We start from the raw sequence: 26,632 nt of genomic DNA on the forward strand, positions 1-26,632 counted from the left end.
CTTAACACAGTAATAGTCTTTTGAATCACCCTCCTGGATGCAGAGGAAGCTGTGGGCAAAGTCTGATGTAATACAGCAAGTATTTCTGAATAACAGTTTTTGAAGACATTGGTGCCTAGAATGACAGGATGTCCTCCTCTGTCACCGGCCTGTACTACGATCACTCCCTGTTGAGGCAGGGTTACTTCTCCCACCTGCAGGGTGGGTTCCCAGTATCCATGAGTCTTTACTGGTTTGCCATTGCTGGCGATAATTTCCACCCAGGATTCAGGCGGCTGGGTCAACTGGTTGGTGTCCCAGAACTTTTCAAATGCAGGCAGCTGAATAGTAGTGACCTGAGACCCAGTATCTAATAGGGCTTCAAAGGGGACCCCGTTGATCTCTATATTGATTTTAGGATGGGATCCTACATACCGTGGCATCCAATTTGGATCCTCTGGACCTAGTGTTCTACCTCCCGAGGGGTGGTCCTCAGCCTCAGGGGTTGCCCGTTTAACTGCCAGCACGTGGATTCTGTGTGTCCCAGCTTTTTGCAGTATGTACACACGGGCCGCTTGCGATCTCTATTATGCCTCCCAGGATCCCTGGGGTGAGTCTCTTGGTATGGAGGTGAGAACGGCCTAGGAGGTGACAGGAACTCTTCCTCTGACATTATGGGTTTTTCCCATTCCTCTATTTTTCTGCACACCTTCTCTAGACTTTTAGTGAGGTGATTTACTTGCTCTGTCAGCATGGCAATAGTATCAGTAGCTGACACTTGAACAGCTTGGCCGGCCTCAGCTCGGTTAGTGATAAGCGGTTTTGGCCTGCAGGCTGATGACTCAGGTGGGGTGCTCAACTCAGGAGATACTGCGGACCCCAGAATTTTTATAGCCAGTTCTTTAAAGTCCAGGAAGGCACTGTTAGGGTGCTGGGCGGACAGCATCTTTAATTGGGTCCTTATTTGTTCACTAGACACCCCGGTGATAAATTGTTCCCTCAGGGTCTGGTCCTGGTTATCAGCCTCTTTGGGATCTATCTGAATTACAGCCCCTAAAGCTTCCTGAAGTGATAGGGCATAGTCACGGAGGGACTCACCGGACTTCTGTCTCTTGCCAAAGAAGTGCATCTTTATTTCTGAGGCAGTCCTTGTTTCAAAAGTGGCTCTGAGGCGGGTGAATATCTGTTCTAGAGTACTCCGCTCAGTAGCAGGCCAGGATAACACTTCTCTACGGGCAGCTCCCTCCAGTTGTGCCAGCAGGATTTCCATTTGCTGGTCGGCATTTATGGGGTACAGTCGGAATAGTGCCAGCAACTTTTCTTTAAAATCCCTTAGGGTATGGGTCTCTCCCCTGTAGCGAGGGAACCATGGGGCCCCGAAATAGTAAGGCATGGTAAAGGGCATCATGCTGGGGGCTGTAGGATGATTAGGAGCCGCAAGCTCTCCCGGGGCCGGCTGCTCAGGCACTCCCGGTTCTGACATGGTAGTCTATTGAGATATGGCCGCTGGCGACTAAAGGGGCCGGAACAATCCCCTTCCCTCCGGTTACAAGTTCTTACCGTTATCGCCGGGTTTGCGCAGTCCAAGTCTCGAGAGATTTCGGACGTCCTGAGTACGCGGTGACGTAGAAGAAGCAGGGCCGCGGCGGTGCGATGATGACGAGGGGCGGGATTCTCTGTGTCTTTGCAGGGATCCGCCCACGAAGGTCCTCAGCAGCGCGGGAAACTTTACTCCAGGCGGCCGGTGGCCATCTTTAGCAAAACGCTGTCCATTCACTGACAGCAAGCAGGATTGTAAAAAGTCCACAAAACCACACTCCAATGTGGCGATTTTCTTCCTCTTGGTAGCGCAACACTGCACAGCGCTTTTTAGAGGTTTTAGGAACACTTTTGGTATGATTTTCAGTCCACAAAGTCCACTTTCAATAAACAGGCAATTTGTCACTTTGGTCACAGGGCAACTGTATAAGGCACAAAGTTCACGCTTCTTGCACTATAAAGCGTGCGTATCCTGTTCGTGACGCCAAAAGAGAGGTGCAGCGTACTCAAGTTGTGTGTAATAGAGTTTCTGGGTGTAGTAGTGCAATGACACTAACCTGAGACGGCTGACTCTTTGCATAGGCAGGTGATGGTAGAAATTGTTCGTGACGCCAGTGCCAATTAAACGGTGGCACGCCGTTTGCGGATAGCAGGAATAAATTGAGGAACACGTGGTATTAAAACAGAACTCCAACTTTAGTAGTTTTCATGCAGAGACAATATTGGAATCGCAGTTCCTTGGCATACAGTCGATTTTGCAATACGGTTGATGCAGGCAATTACAGATTTAGCAAGGTGATCACAGAGTGTTGAACACAGGACTTGCACTACAGGAGCTTGCACTCTATTTCTGTCTGATCCTGGAATATAGCAATTCTTCACCAAGGCCCAATAACCTAGTTCTGGCTTTATATCCTTGGCTATAGCTTTAGAAAGTACCTCCTCTGTTATTTTTAGTACCTCTTGCTTCTCTGCACTTTGCCTCTGTCCCTCTCAGCTTCCTGAGGCTCTAGAAACTTCTGAGCTCTCCACTAGACTGACCTTTGCTTCCTTGACTGGGCCTTATATAAACTAGGGCTCCCTAGCTCCCTCTAATGACTAGAAGCTGGAATGACACCCCTAGCAGGCCTGTACATGCAAGTGTCATAGTAACAAGGAAATACATAGCATTGCATAACATGACATTTTATAAAACTGACATATACCAACTTCTCCATAACTAAGGAGGGACGACAGCACACCAAGTGACACTTTGGTAGTGACGGGTATTACAGTCCCCGTACACTACACTTGTTGATTGGCTGCTTTGTAGCCTTTCAAAAAGCGACAAGAAAGCGCTGAACACTGAACCCGAACCCGGCCTTTTACGAAAATGTTCGGGTCCGTGTCACGGACACCCCAAAATTCGGTACGAACCCGAACTATACAGTTCGGGTTCGCTCATCCCTAATTATAAGGTCCCAGGTCCTTTTATTTGAGTTTTTTTCTTATCTAGCATGATGTCATCAGGAGCTCTGGAAGTGGAAGTGGTGGTGGGAGTAGCAGCTGCAACTGTACATGATGGTAGGCAGGCAGACTGTGTTGGTGGCATGATGGAGCCAGAGACAAACAGCCACCTTGAGCAATGGCACATCTATTCATCGGAGTAGTGTGTAAATCCTCATGGATCCAAGAATGATGTTTTGTACTCTGGTGGAGGACAAATTTGTCCATCTGGCTGGGACAACGCCACCTACCGCTCTGAGATGAATTTGGAGGCTTGATAAGACAGTACAGAGAGGGCTAACTGGACCAATTCTGGCCACCATGCCAATCTGCCTGTCCAGAAGACCAGCATCCTGGTAGAACTGTACGTGGTGTTCAGGCAGTACGTCTCCGTGTGCTGATTTGCATCAGCCTGGAGAGACACATGAAAAAACTGCTCCACCATATTCATAATACTGAACTGGCTGCTGCTGGGGCTGCAGGTTCTGCTACTTGTGGTAGTGGAGATGGCGAGAAGCGGGTAACTCTTTTGGGGGCGATAGGGAACTCCTGGTCAGACATGTATGCAGCAGGCTTCTGATCGCTGAAAGCTGTGGCAAGCTGGTAATAAAGTAACGTGGCCTCCCTATACACAACAGGAAAACATTCCCCCATTTTGCTTTGATAACAAGGGTCTAAAAGCATGGCTACCCAGTATTCATCAGTTTGCTGAGGAGCCGGAGGTTCTGGTTACCAGATCCTGTCCAACATACAGTTATCATCAAAGTCCTCACTCTTCCTGCCACTTTTATCAGACTGTGATATATCATGGTGGGCTCCTTGGCTCCCCTCCCGATTCCCTGGTCTGTATTTGCCCAGAATGCCACTGTCGCTACCACTGCCCCTACCACCATTACCATGGCTACAAGTACCAATACTATCACCACCAACACAGCTATGCATGGGGTCCCCAACCTCCCCCTGAACCTCCTCCTCAGGGCAGTCCAAACACTGACCGTTCTCACACAATTCGTCAACCGTGAGTATCGTCCATAGCACATGGGGTTTTGTTGCTTCTTTTAATAAAAAGGAGGCACCCTATATGGTAGGGGCAGTGAAGACAGAGAGGACACCACTTCAAGACTTCCCTGGGGTTGAAAGGAGGAGGAGGAGAAGTAGGAATGCCGGGTCCAACGCACGGTGTCAGACTCAGAGGTCACCTCTACATCATCTTGCTATGACTGAGAGGAGGAGTAAGCCATCCAATGCACAATCTCATCAATTTTGTCCTGAATAATAGGTGGCGCTGATCAGAGTACTACTACTACTACTGGCTGTACAGCTGGTGCTGCTACTACCCACATTCTGACTCTTGGAGGACAAGGCCTGGGTCTTTTGCTGTCCACTCTTCCTTTGAACAGACATTTTATTATGAGGCCTACAAATAAAATGTCACAGTTTTGGTACACAGATTATTAAATGGTACTAGCAAAATTGCAAGTGTTTTTTCTGTAATTAAACACACTGCAGACTGGTATTGACAATTTACAAATTTGCAATGATCTATTAATGCAATACAAAGTGTTAAATGAAACTGGTATATTGATGCACTGAAATGTCCAATTATAAAGGATAACTAAAAATTGAAACAGTTTTTTTTAATAACTAACTGGGGAAATTAAATGTGCCCTGCTACGAACATACCGGTAAAATGCGATAAGCTGCTTAAGTGTACACATTAGCAAAATAGCAGTTGTTTTTTCAGTAAATAAAAGAAGGGCAATTATATGTCCCTTTCTACAAACACACAGGTATTGACACACTAAAATGCACTGAAGGGCCTAGTTATAAAAGGTAGCAAAATTGAAACTTGTTTTTAGAAAAAAAAAAGGTGGGGGCAATTGTGCAGTGTTTGAAGCAGAATGTAGGCTGCTGGTGCTAGAGGTGTTGGCAGTAAGCCTATAAAAGACTTAGAAACTGTAGAAACTGTAGCTGTTCATTTACAGAAACAATGAAGTTGTTTCAGGATTTAGTTGATTGCAGAATTTGCAGTGCAACATGAACTTTTTCCTTGTCAGCAGCTGTATAAAAACCGTATGAAACACACATAGACCTCTGAGTGGACACCGTATGCTCTCCCTGATAAAACCCTGACTTCCCTAGCTATTTATTGTGTAGCTCCCACCCCTACATTTCTGGCTTGTGTCTGTTATTACTTTTTGGTAGACACGGCTACAGCACATGCTCTCAGACAGCAAACTGTGCTCAGAATGGGGTCTCTGGCTTCTGAGCACAAGAACCTTCCCCCTGATTGGCTTACAGCCCGTCCGTCAGCCTCTGAGCCAATCAGGCAAACCCCCAGGGTCATGTGATCTTCCATCTTCATTCTCCTTGCAGTTTTTCCCACCAATTAACACAGTATGCACACATTTTTCTGAAGGGAATCGCCAAAATTTCTGATTCGTTTGGCAGCAGAACTGTGAATAGAGATGGCTTTGCGGTAATTTTGGGTTGAATTTTTCTAGTTTGCGAGTCGCCAAACATGCGAAAATATGGCGATGTTTGCATGCACAATATTCTTTTGCACTGCGCCAAACTTTGACCCATGACACATCCATCAGGTGGTACAGGACAGCCAATTAAGACATTTCAGCACATGGACACACCCCCACCCTATCAAAGAACCCGATCTGGCAGCCATTTTACATTCAGTGTTTTGCCAGTGTAGGGAGAGGTTGCTGTGTGGAGCAGGGACAGGCTGTTAGGGACACCGAACGCGAGCCAATAGGGCCACAAAAGTCCTTTTAATGACTGGTATAGGTGTGCTATCGATACACAGAGGGGTGGGATATACTTATAATATACTTTGTAACATAGAAAATATATTATAGTGCATTTGTATCGCGCGGCAGTTGTGTGCGGTTCTGCTGCGATACTGCAGGTATATAGAGGGACAAGCGTTATTGGAACAACTATTTGCAATGGGTGTGATATACCTGTTGCCCCCCAAAAAATTATTTAGTGGTGCGATATACCTTCTTCTACAAAATACTGATTATGGGGTTCTATATACCTGCTTCCACAAAATACTGATTGAGGGGTACGATATTCCTGCTTCCACCAAATATTGATTCAGGTGTTCTATATAACTGTTTCCACAAAATACTGATTGAGGGGTGCGATATACCGGCTTCCACCAAATACTGATTGAGGCCTGCGATATACCTGCTTCCACAAATACTGCTCTTCTCTAGGTACTTTGGCACAAGGTCATTTTGAAAATGACAGACAGATGAAGAGGCAGGCCATTCCGCAGGGATGGTAGGGGTCGGGCAGGTGCCCAACGGCTGACCGCTGGCTTGTCGGAAACTGCTAGCCCGCCAACTACTGCCATATGAACTGGTGGACTCTGAGGCCTTTAGAAAATTTTTAGCCATTGGCACACTGCAATGGAAGGTCCCCGGAAGGAAATATTTCTTCCAAAAGGGCATCCCAGAGCTATATGGCCACATATAGCAGCAAGTAAATATATCTCTGGCACACAGTGTCGGTGCCAAGATACATCTGACCACAGACACGTGGTTTAGCAAACACGGGCAGGGAAGGTACATAACTTTTTCATTGGGTGAAACTTCTGACGGCCGTCAAGCATGTAACCCATGGCACCCGTGTGGATTTGGTGTTACCACCACGTATTGCATGCAGGCCTGCCTCTTCTTCTCCTCCTCCTACTCTATCCTCCATCTCTCCTCCTCCGCTGACTCCTCCTTTTCCACTGCTACTGCCTCTTCTGATGCACCCCCCAAGCTCCCCAGAACCTATTTGACGTGCCAGATGAGACGCTGCCCTGCTGTGCTGTGGCTGTTGTGCCTGGAAGCCAAGAGCCACACCGGTCCTGCACTGCTTTCAGCTCTGCGGCCACAGGCCGATCAGTGGCTAACCCCGCTCAATTTGACAGTTGGTAAAGTAGTGCGCGACAACGGTGCCAATCTGCTGAGCGTGCTGAAACAGGGCAAAATGACACACGTGCCGTGCAAGGCACATGTCCTGAAAGCGACGGAATGGGGCGCAGCCATAATGTAGTGCGAATTGACTTGGGGGGAAGACCGTAGGACAGTAGGGGGTTAATGTTGTGGGGTAGGGGTGGGCCTAAGGAAGGAAGGGGAGGACGTGCAGTTTGGCGGGCAGTATATGTAGGCCGGAGGTGGGGCGTCAGTCAGTGGCTGGCATAGTGAAGCGCGTTTGCAGGGCCAAGATGTCGTCGCTGGAAGAGTTATTGGAGGCGGTTAGGGCAGCTGTACAGGTACATGGTGCGGCCCGTTTACAAGAGACCATGCAGTCGGTCCTGAACCCCCCGTCTGCGACTGGTGAGGCGGTGCGTTCCGGCCGGGCTAGGCGTTCAGTTCCCCCTGAGCGCCTGAGCCCTGAGACGACTCCGAGACTGCGTCGGCGAATGAGGAGCCCCATTAGGAACCCTCCGCTGCAGCCTGCGATGCCTGTGGCTGAGCCGGTTCGCAGACGCAGCGGGAGGACGGCGAGGAGAGAGGGCAGGACGACGGGAGAGGGACGGTCTGGTGCGGGTCCCGTCTCCCGGCCGACGAGAGGAAGAAGGCAGGTGCGTGCGGCTGTCTCCCCGCGAGAGGCGGTGCGGGAGAGACGAGGCGGGTCTGTATTACCTGCAGGCGGCGACGGTGTGGCTGCGGCCGGGTCGCTCCACGGCCTGGGCCTCGTGGATGTCGGGGTGAGGAGTTGTCCTGCGTCGCGGTCAGGCTCTGCTGATCGGCGACGTCATCAGGGAGGGCCTGAGGCGCAGAGCGATGATGCTGGGAGAAGAAGCGCGTCGCGACCCCTGGTGGTGGGTCGGCGACAAGGCGCCTTTTCAAGGGATGCGGTAGAGGATGAGCCCCCGGAACGGCTGCATGGGACCGCGGCTCACAGTGCTGGTGCTGTGGAGCCAGCTTCACTGGGAGTCGCCGGGATGAGAGGTGTGCGGCCAGGATTGAGGGCCTCCTCTTCACAAGGGGCTGCGGACGTTGGCCCTTTGCAACAGGAGTCAGAGGAGGAGTCTTTCCAGTTGGAGGAAGGCGAAGTGGATCCGGGTGAAGAGTCTGCGGCTGGTGGTATGGACGACGCTGGGCCATCTGGAGGTGACGTCTCGTGCGTGGTATCAGAAGGGAGGTCTGCGGCTGCCGGCGACACCGCCCGGGGACGGCCAGGTGAGAGAGCGGCGTGTCAAATGCATGTTGGGGGGGTCGGGAATTCAGGGTTACATAGTGGGGGGGGTTCTGAAGCTTTGGTGAGGGATGTATTATCGGGTATGCTTGCTTTGTTATCAAGGTTAGGTCCGGGTGCAGTGGGGAATCCGGCGGCTGTGTGGTCTCCTGCGGCTGATTTGGCGGTGGTCCCAGGGGCGGCGCAGGGTTTACTGAGTGTGAGTGGGGGTGCGGTGGCCGGTGGCCAGGCCTGTGGTTCTGGACGGGTAGCTGGGGAAAAAGATGATGTGGTTGATGGTGTTAGGTTGGCGGATTCAGCAAAGGGTGAGATTTATGTATGTTTTGAGGGGCCGCTGGGGGCTCATTTGAAGCCGGAGGTCAGGGAGAAGATATGGAAGGATGAATATGTGGAGATCTTCTCTATGCTCCCTTTGGAGAAATTTAATTTGGATAGGGGTAAGCTGGATGAGAGTAAGAAGGAGGAGGAAGAAAGGAGGAGGTTTAGGTTGATTCCGCGTACTTTTCAGAATTGGTTGCAGGCTTTTGCAATTTTGGCCAGCGTCATTGGGGAAAAGACGCCAGAGCACTGCTCGGCTCTTTTCTGCTATATGGATGCTATTGGGGAGGCGCATCGGACGTATGGGGGTGTGGCTTGGCTTAGGTACGACGAGCAGTTCCGGCAGCGGAAGGCGGTCAGGCCTAGCATTCGTTGGGACCATAAGGATATTGGTCTGTGGATGCGTTTGATGGCAGCACCTCGGGGTGGAGGGTCTCAGCCCTTTCGTGGAGCGGCCGGGGGTGCCTTGGCTGCAGAGTCTCAGGTTGGGGAAAAAAAGGGTTATTGCTGGCAATTCAATGAAGGACATTGCCGGTTCTTGTCCGACTGCAGGTTTAGGCATGAGTGCTCCGGTTGCGGAGGTTCCCATAGCCTGTCCCGGTGTTTCCGGAGGGGGAAAGGTAAGGGATCCGAGGTTATGCAAAAGAGGGGTGACTCCGGTGAGGGTGGAAGAGATGGAGCCGTATTTAAGGATGTACCCAAATAGGGAGGCGGCTCGGTTGTTGTTGGAGGGGTTTACCGCGGGGTTTATTATCCCGTGTAGTTTGGTGGGGACGCGGGTTGCTTCCCGGAATTTGATTTCAGCTTTGCGCTACCCTGATGTGGTGAGGGATAAAATTGTGAAGGAGGTTGCGGCTGGCAGAGTTGTAGGCCCCTTTTCAGAGTGTCCTTTGCCGGAGTTATGGGTATCCCCATTGGGTTTGGTTCCTAAGAAGGAGCCCAATAAGTTCAGGCTCATTCATCATTTGTCCTATCCGCTTGGTGGGTCTGTGAATGATGGGATAGCGGACGAGTTATGCTCAGTGTCATACACGTCTTTTGATGAGGCAGTGCGGTGGGTGCGGCGTTTCGGGCAGGGCGCCCTGCTTGCTAAGACTGATATTGAGGCTGCTTTTCGGTTGTTGCCCATTCACCCTGACAGTTTGCACTTGCTTGGTTTTAAGTGGGATGGTTGTTTTTATGTTGATTGTTGTTTGCCGATGGGGTGCGCGATCTCGTGCTCCTTGTTTGAGTCGTTTAGTTGTTTTTTAGAATGGGTGGTGAAACAGGAGGCGGGTTGGAACTCGGTTTTGCACTACCTGGATGATTTTTTGTTTCTTGGTCCGGCTGGATCTAGGGTGTGCGCAGTGCTGCTGCATACAATGGAGAGGGTTGCGGCGCGTTTCGGAATTCCGTTGGCTGCGGATAAGACGGAAGGCCCTGCCACGGTCATTAAGTTCTTAGGTATTGAGATTGACAGTTTGGCTATGGAGTGTCGTTTGCCTGAGGATAAGGTGCGTGATCTCTTGCAGGAGGTCGTGTTTCTGAGGAAGGCTAGGAAGGTGCAACTTAAGCGGGTTCAATCAGTTTTGGGAAAATTTAATTTTGCTTGTCGCATCTTGCCAATGGGGCGGGTTTTTTGCCGTCGCTTGGCGTTAGCCACTGCGGGCATTACTGCGCCTTTTCATTATTTACGGTTGCCAGGGGCTGTGAAGGATGATTTGGTGGTGTGGGAGAATTTTTTGTTGGATTATAATGGTAGGTCGGTGTGGATGGAAGCGGTGGTTAGCAATGTGGACTTGGAGTTGTTTTCGGATGCGTCTGGTTCTTGTGGTTATGGTGTATTTTGTAGGGGACAATGGAGTGCAGGTGGTTGGCCGGCGGAATGGAGGCAGGCTGGCTTACTTTCAAACTTGGTGTTGTTGGAACTTTTTCCTATTGTCTTGGCCACTGAGTTGTGGGGGGACTGGCTGAGGAATCGGCGGGTGCGTTTTTACTGCGATAACATGGGAGTTGTGCAAGCAATTAATAGTCAGTCGGCTAATTCACCGCCTGTGTTGAATTTGCTGAGGTACTTCGTGCTGAGGGGTTTGCAATTGAATGCTTGTTTTGTGGCGGAGCATGTCCCAGGAGTGAATAACTCATTGGCTGATTTCCTTTCTCGTTTTCAGTGGGAGCGTTTCCGCGGCTTGGCGCCGGGTGCCGAAATTCGGGGGTTGCCCTGTCCTCAGTGGCTCTGGAGCGTGGCCTTGGGGTGTCAGCGGGCCTGATTAGGCGGTCACTTAGTAACGGTACGTGGGCTGCTTATTCTTCTGTGTGGTCTTTGTGGGAGGAATTGATTGAGCAAGTTGGGGGTTGTAGCTCGCTGGACGATTTTCGAACGTTATTGGTTTTCTGGTTAGGAACGTTTTATGCAGCAGGTTTATCTTTTTCAGTGGCGTCAAAGAGGTTAGCGGCTGTCGCCTTTTGGTTGCGGTTGCGAGGTATGGCCGATGTGTCTAAGTGTTTTATGGTACGGCAGGCGTTGAAGGGATACCGCCGTTGCGGAGTACGGAGGGACAATCGCAGGCCGGTTTCATTTGCGGTGTTGCAGAAGTTATGGTCAGAGGCGGGATCGGTGTGTATGTCGGCATATGAAGTGTGTTTGTTTAGGGCGGCTTTTTCTCTGGCATTTTTTGGAGCGTTTCGCATCTCAGAGTTGGTGGCAGCGAGTCGCACGAGCACTGGGGGTTTGTTATGGGAAGATGTTGGTTTGGTGGATGGTGTTTTGCGGTGTTGCATTCGCAGGTCTAAGACGGACCAGGAGGGTAGAGGGGTTGTTTTATGGCTGAGGCCATTGGTAGGGTCTGTGCTTTGTCCTGTGCTTTGTATGGAGGATTTCTGGGAGGTGCGGCCGAGTGGGAAGGGGACGTTGTTGATTCATCAGGATGGGTCTCGGTTGTCTCGTTTCCAATTTGTCGCTGTTTTCAGGAAGTGCTTGGTGGCTGCTGGTTTTCCCGCTATGGAATACGCTTCTCATTCTTTTCGGATAGGTGCCGCGACGGAGGCGGCTAGGTGGGGCCTAGGTGAGGAGGTCATTCGGCGTATAGGTCGTTGGGAGTCGGATTGTTTTCGGTCATATATCCGGCCCCATTTGTTGTGAATGGCTGGTGAGGGCTTTGGGGTGGGGAAGTTGTTAAAGTATCTGACAATCTTGGATGTGTTTTTAATTGTGTTTGTTTTGTTGCAGGGTCGGCTCCTTGTTTGACTTGGATTTTTGGGCATTCATATGTTCATTGGGGTGCCTTGCGAGCGGACGTCAGGCGGAACGGACGCCAGTTGGGTTTTTCGGCGGAGGACATGCGGATTAGGTGGATTGGTTTGCGGGGGCTTCTTTGGGGGAGAGTCTTGCCGGAGATCTATTTGAATGTACAGTTGGATCGGCCGCCGGACGTGTTGGTTCTTCATGTCGGCGGGAATGATTTGGGGGTACGTCGGTCCCGGGATGTGATCCGGGATATTAAGTTGGATGTGTTGCGTTTGCTGGCGGATTTTCCTGAGATTTTGCTGGTTTGGTCGGAGGTGGTGGCGAGAAGTAGTTGGAGGTTCGCCAGGTCGGTTGAGCGGATCAATAAGGCGCGGGCGAAATTGAATAAGGAGGTGGGGCGCTTTGTTCGCAGGCAAGGTGGTATAGTGGTGCGCCATCGGGAATTGGAGGCGGCGTCGCCTCAGTTCTTGAGAGCGGATGGTGTGCACCTTAATGATGTCGGTATTGACATGTGGGCTTTGAGCATTCAGGAGGGTTTGGAGACGGCCCTGAGGGTTTGGCGGGACGCCCACAGGTGAGGTGTCACCGGTGGTCTTCTCGTGGCTGATTGTTAGGGGATCCTGGGGGAGCGATTCAATGGTTAAGAGATGCGGGACATGTTGGAGCCTGCATCTCATGTGGTTTCTGAATGCCGAGGATGGGGGCTCCTGTCTGGGCTAAAAGGCCTACAGGAGGAGATACTTGGTTACTTCAAGCAGTTGGTGCTCTTGGGTCGGTGAGTGCGGCCGAGGGTAAGCTTGAAGTACAAGGTGAGACGGTTAAGGAAGATGGCGCTGGTTTGGGTTGCCCTCCAGGATCCTTTTGTTACTGTGCAGTGGGTCATAACATTGAAGGTTGTGTTAATGTGTCGGTTGTTATTATTATTGTCATTATTGTCGTGATTATTTATTATTATTATATGTGAATAATAAAGTTCGGCCATCACGGTCAATTTCTCCAATCAAGTCGGTGTCGGTGTGGTTTATTGAAGGGGAGGTTAGTGGTACGGACGGAGGAGATTCTTCCATCCTATTAAGTCATGAAAGCGACGGAATGGGGCGCAGCCATAATGTAGTGCGAATTGACTTGGGGGGAAGACCGTAGGACAGTAGGGGGTTAATGTTGTGGGGTAGGGGTGGGCCTAAGGAAGGAAGGGGAGGACGTGCAGTTTGGCGGGCAGTATATGTAGGCCGGAGGTGGGGCGTCAGTCAGTGGCTGGCATAGTGAAGCGCGTTTCCCACCCTCCCACCCTATTTTAGGTGGTTAGTGGATGGCGTCTGGTTGGGCTGATTGTTAGGGGATCCTGGGGGAGCGATTCAATGGTTAAGAGATGCGGGACATGTTGGAGCCTGCATCTCATGTGGTTTCTGAATGCCGAGGATGGGGGCTCCTGTCTGGGCTAAAAGGCCTACAGGAGGAGATACTTGGTTACTTCAAGCAGTTGGTGCTCTTGGGTCGGTGAGTGCGGCCGAGGGTAAGCTTGAAGTACAAGGTGAGACGGTTAAGGAAGATGGCGCTGGTTTGGGTTGCCCTCCAGGATCCTTTTGTTACTGTGCAGTGGGTCATAACATTGAAGGTTGTGTTAATGTGTCGGTTGTTATTATTATTGTCATTATTGTCGTGATTATTTATTATTATTATATGTGAATAATAAAGTTCGGCCATCACGGTCAATTTCTCCAATCAAGTCGGTGTCGGTGTGGTTTATTGAAGGGGAGGTTAGTGGTACGGACGGAGGAGATTCTTCCATCCTATTAAGTCATGAACTTAGTCGCGCAGCGATTCGTTGCCAAATACCCCGGGGTCCAGGATGTCTTGCGGCAGGCCAGGAAAATCTCTGCCCATTTTAGAAAATCTAACACGGCAATGGTTGGCCTTGCTGACGCTTAGCGGTGACACCACCTGCCCGTCAGACGTCAGATTTGTGTCTGCTCGACGCGCAGTAACTACACCTTGTATATGCTTGATAGGCTGCTCCAGCAGAAACGTGCAGTTGACGACTATCTGTACGAACTCTGCGGCAGGACAGGTACTGTGGAGCTTGGTTTCTTGCGTATGGCAGTGGGGTGTGGGGTGCGGACCGAGGACGCAGGCTGACTACATGGGCAAGTTAAGTACATCCAGTTACATTCTATGGATCGTTCTAGCTAACTGCCGCAACCTATGAATTAGGATACAACAGGCGTATACTGTGTTGTTGGTGTCTGCCTGTGCTCCGGCTAATTACATTCTGGTCCCCTGATGATCTGGCATCGGTCAGTGAAACGCGTAGGAACGTTTTTTTCTATAGTTTCTGTTTTTGTCTATTTGTACTTCTCTGGTCTGCCTGCCCTAGTGAGTGACTGGTCTTTTTGCTTCTGACAAAGCTGGGCAGTCAATGGATAGGTCTGAGGGCCATCTAGGGGCAGTCAGAGAGAGTTTAGCTCTATAGTTAGTAATAGGGACATATTGAGGGGTTGAGTCCCAGCATCTGTCTCCCTCTTATATCTCTATCCCTATTTCTTCCTAACTCACCCTCTGAGTGAACCAGTGTACACACCGCCTGGCTCATTTAGTGTTTTCCCTACCAGTTCACTTCTGGTTGGCAGATGTTACCTCCGAGTGAGGTGTTATTATGTATTCCTTATCGTTGGGCCTACTATTTTAATGGTATTTAATAAATATACGTTTTAAGGCACTCCAGTACTCTAATTACTTTAGACTGACAGGTGTCCTACTACATCGGGTTAACCCCTTACGGACCGACCAATGGACATATTTGTCCCATGTTTTTAATTGCCTGTATCATCTGAGCGCACTCGCCTAGCTCACGACTACCTCACATTTCTAAAAATGAATGAGGCATGGATCTTGGAAGAATTAAAAAAATGTGATGACCACGTGTAATTGAATTTCCTCATGCCAGCGCACAAATATCCTCCACCACCTGGACTAAAGAATGGTCCTTGTCTTATGTATATACAGCTTCATAAAAGGCCTTTTTTGTCAAGTGAATGCATAATGTTTGGGGCCTGTACTGGCCTACAGTAAAATTTGTATCCAGTGACTACCTAATGTACCTCCAGCCAAATAATCACTTGTTCTTTTCCCGATGCCTCCACAACGGCACTCCAGGAGGATGTCCCCGCCTCCCCAGGACAGGAAACAATGTAGAAGGTCAAGTTAAATAGGCCCCCTTCCTCTACCTACTCCAGTTTGTTGTTTCCTGTCCTCAGGATCGCGTGGAAGCCGCTCCCTCCGCTTCAGGGGTTGAAAGGATGTCGCACGGCCTATTGATTGCCCCATTCCGGGAGGGCCGTGCAGAGGACGAGTACCTTGGAACTAACCTCTATCCCGTACCTTTGGCAGAAGTCCTTCCATGAAGCCAGCCCTGGGATTCCGTTTCCCCGCCTTGGTCATCGCGTGGGAACGAGAGATCGCGCGTGTAACGGCATACAAGGGAATGCTCCAAACTCCGAACAGAACCTCACTAATAGCTGCTAGCAGACGAATAGGAAAAGCACCCAAGCGGCTTACACTCCTAGCAATCAGTCTCTAACAGCATACAGTGAATCCCCCAAGAACGAGACCAAGCTCCGTGTGGAGGGTAAACCAGTGGACAGGCAGAGCTGTGTGTTTATTGTTCTTATACACATTAGTACCACCCACAGGGTTTTGTAAAAACAACCAATAAACACGTACAATACAGTAAAACACTCCCATACAAAATGCTCCCCTCTGCCTGTGATACAATTACCTTACACAATAGGTTGATGTAATTATCACAGGCAGGAGAATACACAGTTTTACACAATGATTTCTGTCCTTGAGACAACCGAGGAGTAATTCAATTATCTCTCAGGACAAAGGGAAATCGCCAATACACACGTGGGGACAATAGGACAGAAATCACTATTCAAATATACAATGTCCCAACCATTACAGTAAACATAGACATTTAACATATCCCCAGATAGCTTGGATCTGAGCGCACATTATTACTGAATGGCGCTCAGATCACATACATACAGTTCAATTGCCATGGAGCCAAATTCTTTCACATAGTCTTTTGCAGGGGAAAATCAAGTGTTTTAACATGGGGCCATTGTCTAAAGGAAGCAGGCGGGCAACCAGGCTTCTCCAATGTGGTGAGATTGGTCTCATCACAGCGCGCATGCGCAGACAGGCCAGAACTCTCTGGGCCGAGAGTTCCGCTTGCCAGGCCTCTGAGCGTCACTTCCGGCAGCGGATGACGTCAGAGGACTGGTGGATATTATGGTTGCCGGGAGCAAGGAGCGCTGCGCTGCTCCAATGGATGCCCCAGAGATATCCCGCAAGCCGCCTAGAGCCCGGTAAGCCTCCTTTCATTTATGCATATTGTACCCTGCAGATACCCCCACTGGTGTGGTGCTGGTTTTCAGGAGAACCATTTCTTAGGGCAGGGAAACCAGCACCATAAAATCCACTGATGGATCTTCGGGACGGATGAAGTGTGTGAAATGCAGAAAATCCCTGCCGTCCAAAACTAGTATAACTAGTATTATGTTCCAGATGTATGGACAAAGTAGTGACTGAAGAGTCACCCTTCTTCCTAGAATCTATAATAAGTATGATAAAGGAAGAAGTTAAAACAGCAATTAATACAAGATTACCGCCATGTTCTCCTCAGCCCTCTACCTCGCAAAGATCTCAGATGTCGGATCTTCAGATGGAACCTGACTCTGATAAGGGAGAAATAATATCAGACTGAGGTTCTGAATCCTCTGAAGATGATTCATGGAAACCCTTCTGTACCCCAGAGGATACAGAAAGGTTATTAAAAACCATAAGAGCTACGATGAAGATTGAGGAAGTTAAAGAGCCTCAGTCTATTCAGGACAGAATGTTCCATGCACTAGGAGAAAAGAAAAGGAAAGTCTTCCCTGTCTATAATAAATAATAATATAAAGATGTTAATTACTAAAGAATGGAGAGATCCGGAAAAGAAGAATGTAGTTCCGAATTCCTTTAAATGAAAATATCCCCTTATGGGATAAAATTGATTCCCCTGTCGCACACATGTCGAAAAAGACTTCCCTTCCTTTTGAGGATATGGGCCTGTTGAAAGATGTGAGGGCTTTCTTAAACGTGCATGGGAGACGAACACAGCCACGCTAAGACCCAGTAAAGCTGCCACTTGTACCTCTAGATTTTTATCCGTCTGGTTATCGCAACTAGAAGAGCATCTGGCAGCAGGGACCCCAAGAGAAGACATCCTAGCTTCGGTTCCCATTTTAAAGCAAGGTGCAAATTTCCTATCTGATGCCTCGGCAGACCTAGTAAGACTCTCGGCCAGATCCTCGGCCCTCTCGAATGGCACACGAAGAGCTATATGGCTCAGATAATGGTCTGGAGATGCCAGTTCCAAGAGTCGTCTATGCTCCATTCCATGTGAGGTTTAGTCCTTGAAGATATATTGGACAAGGCATAAGATAGGAAGAAAGGATTCCCCTCTGATTCAAGATTCTATCAACAGCGCTGTTCGTTTCGAAATCAAAGGAAGGCTAGACCAGATCATAAAAGAAAGGAGAGCTCAGGAAGATATCAACCCTCTAGAGGAAGAGGGAAGGTATTCTTATTTAACCCCAAATCCACTACAAAACCTGCCCAATGATGCAAGGCTTCAGGTAGGAGGCAAGCTAAAGATGTTTTCCTCAGCCTGGGAAAAGATTTCAACCTTGCTATGGGTAAGAAATACTATAAGCATGGAGTACAAGCTCGAAATCGACACACCTCCACCGGATTACTTCACTTTCAACAGACCATTACGCCAAATAGAAAAACAGCAGGCCCTAGAATCAGAGATAGTCTCTTTTGCAAAAAAGCATCATCGTCCCAGTTCCAAAAGATCAGGAGGGAAGGGGGTTTTATTCGCCCATCTTTCTAATAAAGAAACCAAACAAGACTTTCAGAGTAATAATCAATCTAAAGAAACTAAACAGATACATGACCTACAAGAAATTCAGAATAGAAATAATCAGATCTACAGTAAACCTCCTGTCTCGCGATTGTTACATGGTAACAATGGATCTATCAGACGCGTACTACCGTGTTCCAATACACAGAGGATATCAAACATTTTTATAAAATATTTCTAAAAGGTCAAAAATGTCACTTTCAGCTCCAGCCACTACCTTTCGGGCTGTCGTCAGCCCCCAGAATATTTAAAAAAATTATACCGGAAGTAACCAGGTTTTTGCCTCTCCAGGGGATAGTAATTGTCCCATATTTGGACGATCTATTGATAGCAGCCCCAACCCTTCAAGATCTTCAGAGACATCTAAATATTGTCTAGGAGAAAATGGTGGAACTAGGCTGGTTAATAAATATACAGAAATCAGATCTAGTCCCCAGCCAACAAAATAAATTTTTACGGATGCTACTAGACTCCCACAACCTTATGTCTTTTCGCTATTCTGCGAGTCCAGAAGAGTGACGATAAGGGACATCATGATGCTATTGGGTCATCTAACATCCACAATTCTTGCAGTCAGATGGGCCCAACACCACACAAGGATCCTGCAAAGTTTTCTCTTAGAGTCCTGGAGTAAAGATTCCATTAAAGGTAAAACTTTCTCTCTTCTGGTGGAAGATAAGAAAGAATCTTCAAAGAGAAGTCTTTTGGAGACCAACAGATCAGGTTGTCATAAAAACCGACGCCAGCAGGCGAGGATGGGGAGGCCACACAGAAGGTCAAGTGGTGCAGGGCACTTGGAGTCCAGAGATGGCCTTAACCTCTTCAAATATAAAAGAATTGATGCTTCTGTCTCTACATCCATTGATAAGGTCCCAACATATAAAAATACTGTCCGACAATGCCACCACAGTGGCCTACCTAAACCGGCAGGGAGGGACAAAGAGCAAAAGACTTCAGGATCTGGCAGGGAAGATTTTTTGTTGGGCAGAAAAACAATTCAAATCATTAGTAGCCATCCATCTAAAGGGCGAAGAGAACATACTGTAGTAGCAGATTATCTCAGCAGAAAGAATTTAAGAGCAGGAGAGTGGTCTCTAGACCCCAATATGTTCAAAGAAATATCAAAGAAATGGGGGATTACGAAGGTAGATCTTTTTGCAAGTCAAAAAAACACAGCTCGAGCTATTCGGTTCCCTCTCCAGCCAAGACCAGCCACTAATGGTGAATGCCTTGTCAAGCCCATGGCCAAAAGATCTCCTTTATGCCTTTCCACCTTACAATCTAATATCAAGAGTGTTGATAAAGGCGATGGAGGAAAAGGCACAATTAATACTAATTGCGCCTTTCTGGCCGAAAAGGTCCTGGTTTCCCCTCCTGTTCAATCGTGCAGCTGAACAATACTGGCCTCTCCCACCATATCCAGGCCTACTACGGCAGGGTCCGGTGTTCCATTCAAGTGTGCCTAAGATTGCACCAAACTGCCTGGAGAGTTAGCAAGCTCAATAAAAGCAAAGGGGTCTGTCTGAAGCCATGATCTCCACTCTTTTGTTCAGTAAGAAAGAAGCAACTTCCAGGATCTATACAAGAACATGGAAGGCCTTCGTTGATTTCGCAGTAGACAATTTGTACTACAGTCAAGAGCCCAATATTCCGCTCATATTGGACTTTCTACAAGCAGGCCTCGATAAGGTGCTCAAGCCCAGTACCCTTAAGGTACATGTATTGGCATTAAGAAACTTTTTAGAGGTAAGACTGGCAGACTTGCCGTTGATAAAGTGGTTTATAAGAGGCGCATCGAGACGACCCTAACCCTAAGCCTGGTGGAGGTTTTAATGTATGCACCTTTTGAACCTCTTTAAGAGATCTCACTTAAACTCTTAACTCAAAAAAACACCTTTGTACTAGCAATAACATCAGCCAGAAGAATAGGAGAAATCAAGCCTTCTGTAGAGCCCCTTACCTCTCGGTGTTAGAGGATAGCATTATCCTTAAACACACTCCTATGTTCCTACCCAAGGTTGCCTCTAGGTTCCATCGCCAGCAGGAAGTATCTCTTCCATACTTTTGCAAAAATCCATCATCTGAGCTTGAGAGGAAATATCATAATTTGGACGTCAGAAGATGCCTACTAACTTACCTCCAAGAAATTCAGAAACTCTGTTCATCTCCTTCTTCAATATCAGGGCCAGCATAAGGGATCAGCAGCAAGCAAAAGTACCATCGTCAGATGGATAAGTAGCACCATCGAGTTTTGTTATCATCAAAAGAACCTGACTCCCCCTAAGGGGATAAAAACTCATTCTACCAGAGCTGTCTCGGCCTCATGGGCAGAAAATGCCTCTGCCTCGGTAGAACAAATACGTAGAGCAGCTACATGGCCAAGTCTAAATACCCTTTTTAGACATTATAAGTTGGACGTACTTCAAAATCATGATTTATCATGTGGCAGAAAAGTATTGTATGTATGCAGTAGTCTCACCCTAACAAGTTTTTGTTTCTCTGTTAATCCTCCTGGAGTGCCGTTGTGGAGGCGCCTGGAAAAGGGTTAATTACTCTTACCAGTAATTGGTTTTTCCAATAGCACTGGATTTCCCTACCCATGTTATTATGATTATTGTGGGATATCTTATGTTATTGTACTGTTGAATATTCCAAATACAGTTCTTGCATTACAAAACGAGTCCTACCTTATTAACTGAAGCAGGTAGAGGAAGGGGGCCTGTTAAACTTAAGCTTCTATGTTGAGGTTTTTGAGCATTTCCTCCAATTTAGGACACTTTATTTTAGTGATTTTCTTTATATATATGGAATGTGCCATTGCGTACTGCTGGTAGCATTCTGTTGCACCCGGTAGCCTGTGTCACATGGCCTGTTATAGGCGGGGCTTACAGCCTTATCATCTCTCCCACTACATGAGTGATCTCACTATGGAGGTATGTGGGAGCTTGGCTGTAAGTTGTATCTTAGCACCTCTCAGACCGTGTTCACACACCTTAGGTAGTCTAGGGGTAGGAACCCATGCCACACTGAGATACCTTGACTGTGGTGCAAAATGGCTCCGATGTGTTCCTGACTGGAATACATTGGCTAAAGTCTCCGTTTTCAACATCGGCTGTAGGGATTAGCCAGTGTTGTCAGTTGCACCTTTTGCAGTGATTTATGTATTTGTATATTTGCATCCACACATTATACCACCTTATGTAGGATGCCATTGTGGTGCATGTGGTCCGCTGCCGACGTTCTCCATTGTATGCATTTTTGCTGGGGATTGCCGTTAGCAACAGATCACATGCAGAGGAATTGCTCCCCCGGTTATAAACACGCCACAGTGTTTGGGGTTTTTGAGCATTTTCTCCCATTTAGGCCACTTTATTTCAGTGATTTTCTGTCCAGTGAATGCATAATTTTTCGGGCCTCTACTCCACTGGCCTACAGTAAAATTGTTATCCAATGACCGTCTAATGTACCTCCAGCCACATCATCACTTGTTCTTTTCTTTCAGGTGAATGCCTAATGTTTGGGGCCTAAAATAAAAAATTTCTAGGCTTCAGCAGGGAACATTTTTGAGAGTTTCCCTTTTAGACACATAAAAATGGTCCCTGATTAAAATACATATTTTTATGTGGGAATTTTTGTCATTGAGCCCCCTCTGGTATGTCACTGTCCATGTTGTGGGACTATTTGTGTACTTCGAGTAAGTGTTTGCTGGCTGTAAATATGACCTGAAGGTTTTTCAGGTTCACCTGCCAATAAAGTGAATGGGGCCCGCTGCCAACGCACGGTTCGCGAACATTTGATTGTGAACGCGCGTTCGCAAAAAAAACTTCCCGGCCAATGTTCGTCCATCACTATTTGCGAATACATAACGAATGTGATTTGTTTAGAATTGATTTGCTCATTTCTGGTTTGTATAATGATAATGATTTAGATTATTTTGCTGGATTAAAATGTTTTTTTTAGTTTGTATTTTTATCATTTTTTTTTTTTTAAGAAAATGTTTTTTCTTTATTTCACATTCTCTCTGGATAATTCCTGATGATCTCTAATTATAGGAGAAAAGTGTCGTAACCCGACGTGCCATTCTGATCTCAAATTGTCATCGATAGAGAGAGGTGAGACATCTGTTATTATTACGACATTACTCAAGGATTTTGTTTTAGACGGGGCATCAATGTGGAGAAAAAATTCCTTCCTGATAAATTATTGACCCGGGACATGATGCACAGACGGCACAAGTGAAAATCTATGAGGAACTTGGTCAGTCGCTGACTTTAAAGTGTAACTGTCATGTTTTCATTAAAAAAAATCTATTTTAGCATATGTTACTGCTGCAGCAGAATTATGCATTAAGCAATCTTTAGTTTCTTCACATACCACTATTTTCCTTGCGTTTTTACCTTAGTTATGGCTGTTTAACCATTTACAATATGAGAACCTTCTCAAGATGGCTCCTGTGCCAGTTCTCTGAGGCCAAAACTGCTTTCCCTCACTTCCCATACACACTTGCTGTAGCCAGCAGCTTCCTGCCAGCCAATCAGATTGGATTACTGAGAGACACGCCTCCTCACTCTGAAGCCTAATGCAGGCATGCAGTGTGAAGGACCGCCCCTCTGTCTTCTGCTTATACTAAAAGGAAGACTGACAAGCCCTAGCAATGGTCTTTTAAGGGAGCAGTGGAAAAGGACATGGGACATTAATGAAAGCTGTTATAAGGAAATATTTTGACAATCATTGACAGACTAACTCAGGTATAAATGCCTAGCTCTAATAAACTAGCAAATAAAAACATATGACAGTTACACTTTAAGTGTGGCAAAATGGGAGATCTAAAGAGAAAGTCCTAAACAGGCAATGAATGACAAATCGGCAAAATGACCACCACGGTGCATGGGCACAGAATTCATTGATTATTTGCCATTCATCGCCTGTTTTCCAATCAACAGGACCTCAAATGCCTATTTGCATGTCCTGGTGGCCCAAGCTCACAGAGAGTTGGTAGTGACCAAGGATCCAGCATCTCCAGTTTTGGCCAACCCTTGTGGGCTTTTCAAAGCTAAACTGGTCCTAACAAGGTTGGCTATTTTATATCTAAAGCATACCCGTACCTCACATGTTTTTGGAAGGTCAAAGAGGAACACATGCTTTATTGTATGAAAGCTCCATTTTCCTGCGTATTTATATACTTCGATAGTTTCTTTTACACAATGCGATATATAAAATGCAAATTGCATCAAATAATGAAATAATATACAAGATATGTGCAATATACAGAGAGGAATCAGACACTTTCTGGATCAATATTGTAAATGTAATAATGCAAGTCTAGACCTCAGATCAAAAAGAGCGACATTTAAGGAGCAAAGTGGGGCAGAGGGATTTGGGTCAAAAGTGGGGACTGTCCCTCCAAAAGAGGAACACTTGGGCGGTCTGCTAAGGGCATTGTCATTGTGCTTGTATATGTAGATGATCTGTTGGTCAAGCAGGGGTCTACTAGACTCCCATGAAGACAGAAGAGTAGTAAACTTTTTACTCTCTCTAGGATGGATTTTTGAACATCGTGAAGGCCTGATTTCTGAAACCTGATTGTGTAGTAGACTCTGAGGATTTAACTCCCAGTCTAACTCTTGAAAGAGTGGATTCTCTGACTTCTTGGATATAAGATCTGTTGGCACCCAGACAAGTTTGTACTGTATGTAAAGGGTTATGTGAGTCCTTTCCCCAGTGCTGGTGACGATAGACAAGTCCCATGTGGCCAAACAGCATCTTAGGACTCTTTGGTCCTGGAAAAGTCCTGGAGGGACAGTAGAAAAATGTACAGAATGCAGGAGAAAAACCTCCAAGCCCACCATAGTGGGTAAGGGACATTATTAGCACATGCTGCAGCAAAAGTAAAAAAAAAAACAGAAGGAGTTCAAGCTTGTAAAAAAAAAATTGTGAGCAGACTGGTCTCAGAATGGTCTGGATGTTCGGTGTTAATCTTCAGCACTTCCCACTGGTAAGGGATCATGCTACATTCTTATATGTGCTCCGACAAGACCTTCAGGAAAACTATCATTTACTTATACGATTCCTGTTTCCTGTAGTCCAGACAGCTGCACATAGCTTCCTTTCCCATAAAGTGTTTCTTGCATTTTATCTTGTGAGAGGTGACTATGACTTTAGGCTCTTGACATGTGGAAGGTGAGTAAATTCCCACGTGTATGTATGAGGAATTACATAAGTAAATTCTAACTTGACATAAAAGCAGAAAATCTCCTTGACCCTGACCGATCCTCGTTCTGCTGATTTTCATCGATTTGATTTTCTTTTATTCTGTAAATTCACAACATGTTTCTGTTCTTCTAGAAGAGAGAATTGGAAATTTTCATTGCAGTTCAGGTAAGAGATACAAATGTGACGCAATGCAGTTTAGTAAATATCTGTTACTCGTGAAGTGCACATTTTTGTAACATTTTTGGTTTTATCGTGCTCCATTCTCCTCCCCTTACAGCGTGCAGCAGAATCCTCACAATTACCTTGTGCTCCCACTATTATCTCCAAGCAGACCACTGCAGAGAGGAGCGGGGTCAGCCATATTGCTGCACCGGGGCCCTAAGATAAAGGCTAACTCTGCCCACTGGAGGTTTACAAAAGTGCCCCACATTGCCCCATTCAGCCAATCACAGAGACAGTATGAGCGGCTGAGCAGTGACCCACTGGGTCACATTAATTAAAACCACTATTCATCTTACACAACCAGCCTGAAAAGAGCTGTACAATGTGACACAATGTGAAAAAGTGGGAATAGTGATCAAAGTATATAGCATAGTGTGGAATGGAAAAAAAGTGAAAATATGTTAAAAACAAAAAAATTAAAAAAAATTAAAATAAAATAAAAAATCTCAAGTAAATCAAAATATGAAAAATGTGAAATACAAAAAAGTTTAAATTGTCAAAATTGTAAAAAATAAAAAATGTAAAAAGACTAGAACCTTTCAAGGGGTGGACCCAGGGTCCATCTTCCCAGAACCCCAAACCCAAGTTTTAACCCTTAAAGGGGCTTTCAGAGACTTTAATACTGATAACCTATCCTCTGGATAGGTCATCATTATGTGATCAGTGGGGGTCTGACACCCAGGGTCCCCGCCAATCAGCTGTTTGAGAAGGCAGTGGCACTCTCAGTAACGCCGTGGCCTTATCTCAGCCTTTCCTAGGCCAGTGATGGCACGTTCATCGTCACATGGCCTAGGCGCAGCTCCACCCTGTGTTTAGGATTGAAGGACAGATTGTCTAGAAGAATGGCCAAAAAATACCAGTGTCTGGATGTACTAACCTAACTGTGAGATAAGTATTAAGGGGGTCAGTGCTAATGCACATTAAAGCTCTCAGTTCTTTTGTCTTAATTATTGTACAGTGGGCGGGTTTGGGGTGGTCCCAAAGCTGGATGGAAACGAGATTTCACCACGTGTTCCTGCTCTCCGGAAGGGATGGTAAGGCGTGGTGCACCCCAATGGGAAATAAGTCCAGATAGTCAGAGTCTGCAGTAAACCAGTATGCCTCTCTACTGGTGGAACTCAAGTGCAAAACAATACAGGTGAGGCATAGGGCTGGCTTCTCCAGTCTCCTCCCTGGCAGAAGAAGGTTTGATGCTGAGGAAAGGTCTGAGTTAGGCTAGTTGCACACTAACAGCAGCGATCTAGGAACAGCCCACCGGATCTGTGCACACTCTGACATTGCCGGAGGTTTGTAATGCTCTGTCCGGCCCCATTCACCATAAACGGGAACTGGTGGAGATATGTCCGCATTCCGGCAAATATGCCTAGCATTGGCTGGAAGAAAAATGCTGCGCACAGCAGTTTTCTCCATCTCAGCATCTTCTTCTGGTCAATCATGTCATCTGGCACGAGACTCTTCTAAGCACTGGTCCCTAACTGCAGAACACTGGGGACTCTAGATGCGCTCCTTATATACCATTTCTAGTTGAACTAGAACCTTCTAGTGGGAGCGGTGGAGTGGAGAAACACAGACTTAACAGAAACAATGTTACAATTTCAATGCAAGTGTAAAGGATTGAATAAGCAGTATTTCCAGACATTCTTCATACATAAACAGCAAAGCATATGTATGTGTTGTGTATGTATACTGTATATGCTGTGTGACTATCCATGTATATAATAAAGTCCTGATCTTTGTGTTGTTCCTCCAGGAACCTTCCTGTATTCTGGATCCAGCACTCGGCTCTTCCTGGGTGGACTCATCATGCATATTGTGATCGCCCGGCTGTACTGAGGTCACCACTGACAGGAGATAATTATTCTGAATAGGGGAGTCCAGCGCACGAGCCTATAACTGCTTTATACTCGTATACGCTCAAATATCATAAAATAATCATATATCAGTAATTGTAACACCCCAGAGTTGTGTTACTACATGCCTCTACCCCGCTACTATCTCCTAAGAGCTTTATATAGTCATCTGATGTGATTTTACATTATGTCTTCCTTAAATGTGCATATAAACCTATGTTAAATGCCACTGTTCATGTAATACTGCCTGGTTACCAGTAGGTGGCAGCAACATATTGGCAGAGAGATAGTCTTAATGTTATGGCAGTTCAGAGTGGAACAATCCTGTTCTATTCTGCCCACCCCCCCCCCTTTCTGGAAAGAGGTCGGCTATGCCGGCTTCCTGCAGCAAAGGAGGGAAAAGCCAGTTAGAACCAGATTTTAGTTTACCCCTGCATAGGGAAGACAGCAAGGACCTAGTCTCGGCTGAGACTTGGCCATATTCCCAGTCTGAGCACCTTCAGCTCAGCTGGATTAGAAAAGCAGAAAACTACAGACAAACTCCAGAGTTCCAGGAAAAAAGCATCCCCTGAGAAATCATCTGTGAGATAAGTCCAGAGAACTAGGAGAAGCCAA

General features: G+C 47.0%; 1 protein-coding gene across 2 annotated transcripts in view; it reads left to right on the top strand.

The window, feature by feature from the left end:
• LOC120996606 (ecto-ADP-ribosyltransferase 5-like) overlaps positions 1-26,179 on the top strand; it is a 107,488-nt gene extending 81,309 nt beyond the window's left edge. The window contains exons 5-7 of one of the 2 annotated variants that reach the window (XM_040426634.1): positions 21,785-21,844; positions 24,078-24,110; positions 25,918-26,179. In XM_040426634.1, the coding sequence (XP_040282568.1) occupies positions 21,785-21,844; positions 24,078-24,110; positions 25,918-26,000 (176 nt within the window). In that variant the 3' untranslated portion in view covers positions 26,001-26,179. The remainder of the gene's footprint in view (positions 1-21,784; positions 21,845-24,077; positions 24,111-25,917) is intronic. The other variant, XM_040426635.1, reaches the window with a different exon arrangement.
• The last annotated feature ends 453 nt before the right edge of the window (positions 26,180-26,632 follow it).

The sequence above is a fragment of the Bufo bufo genome, chromosome 3 (genome assembly GCF_905171765.1).
Source record: "Bufo bufo chromosome 3, aBufBuf1.1, whole genome shotgun sequence".
NCBI classification, from domain to species: domain Eukaryota; kingdom Metazoa; phylum Chordata; class Amphibia; order Anura; family Bufonidae; genus Bufo; species Bufo bufo.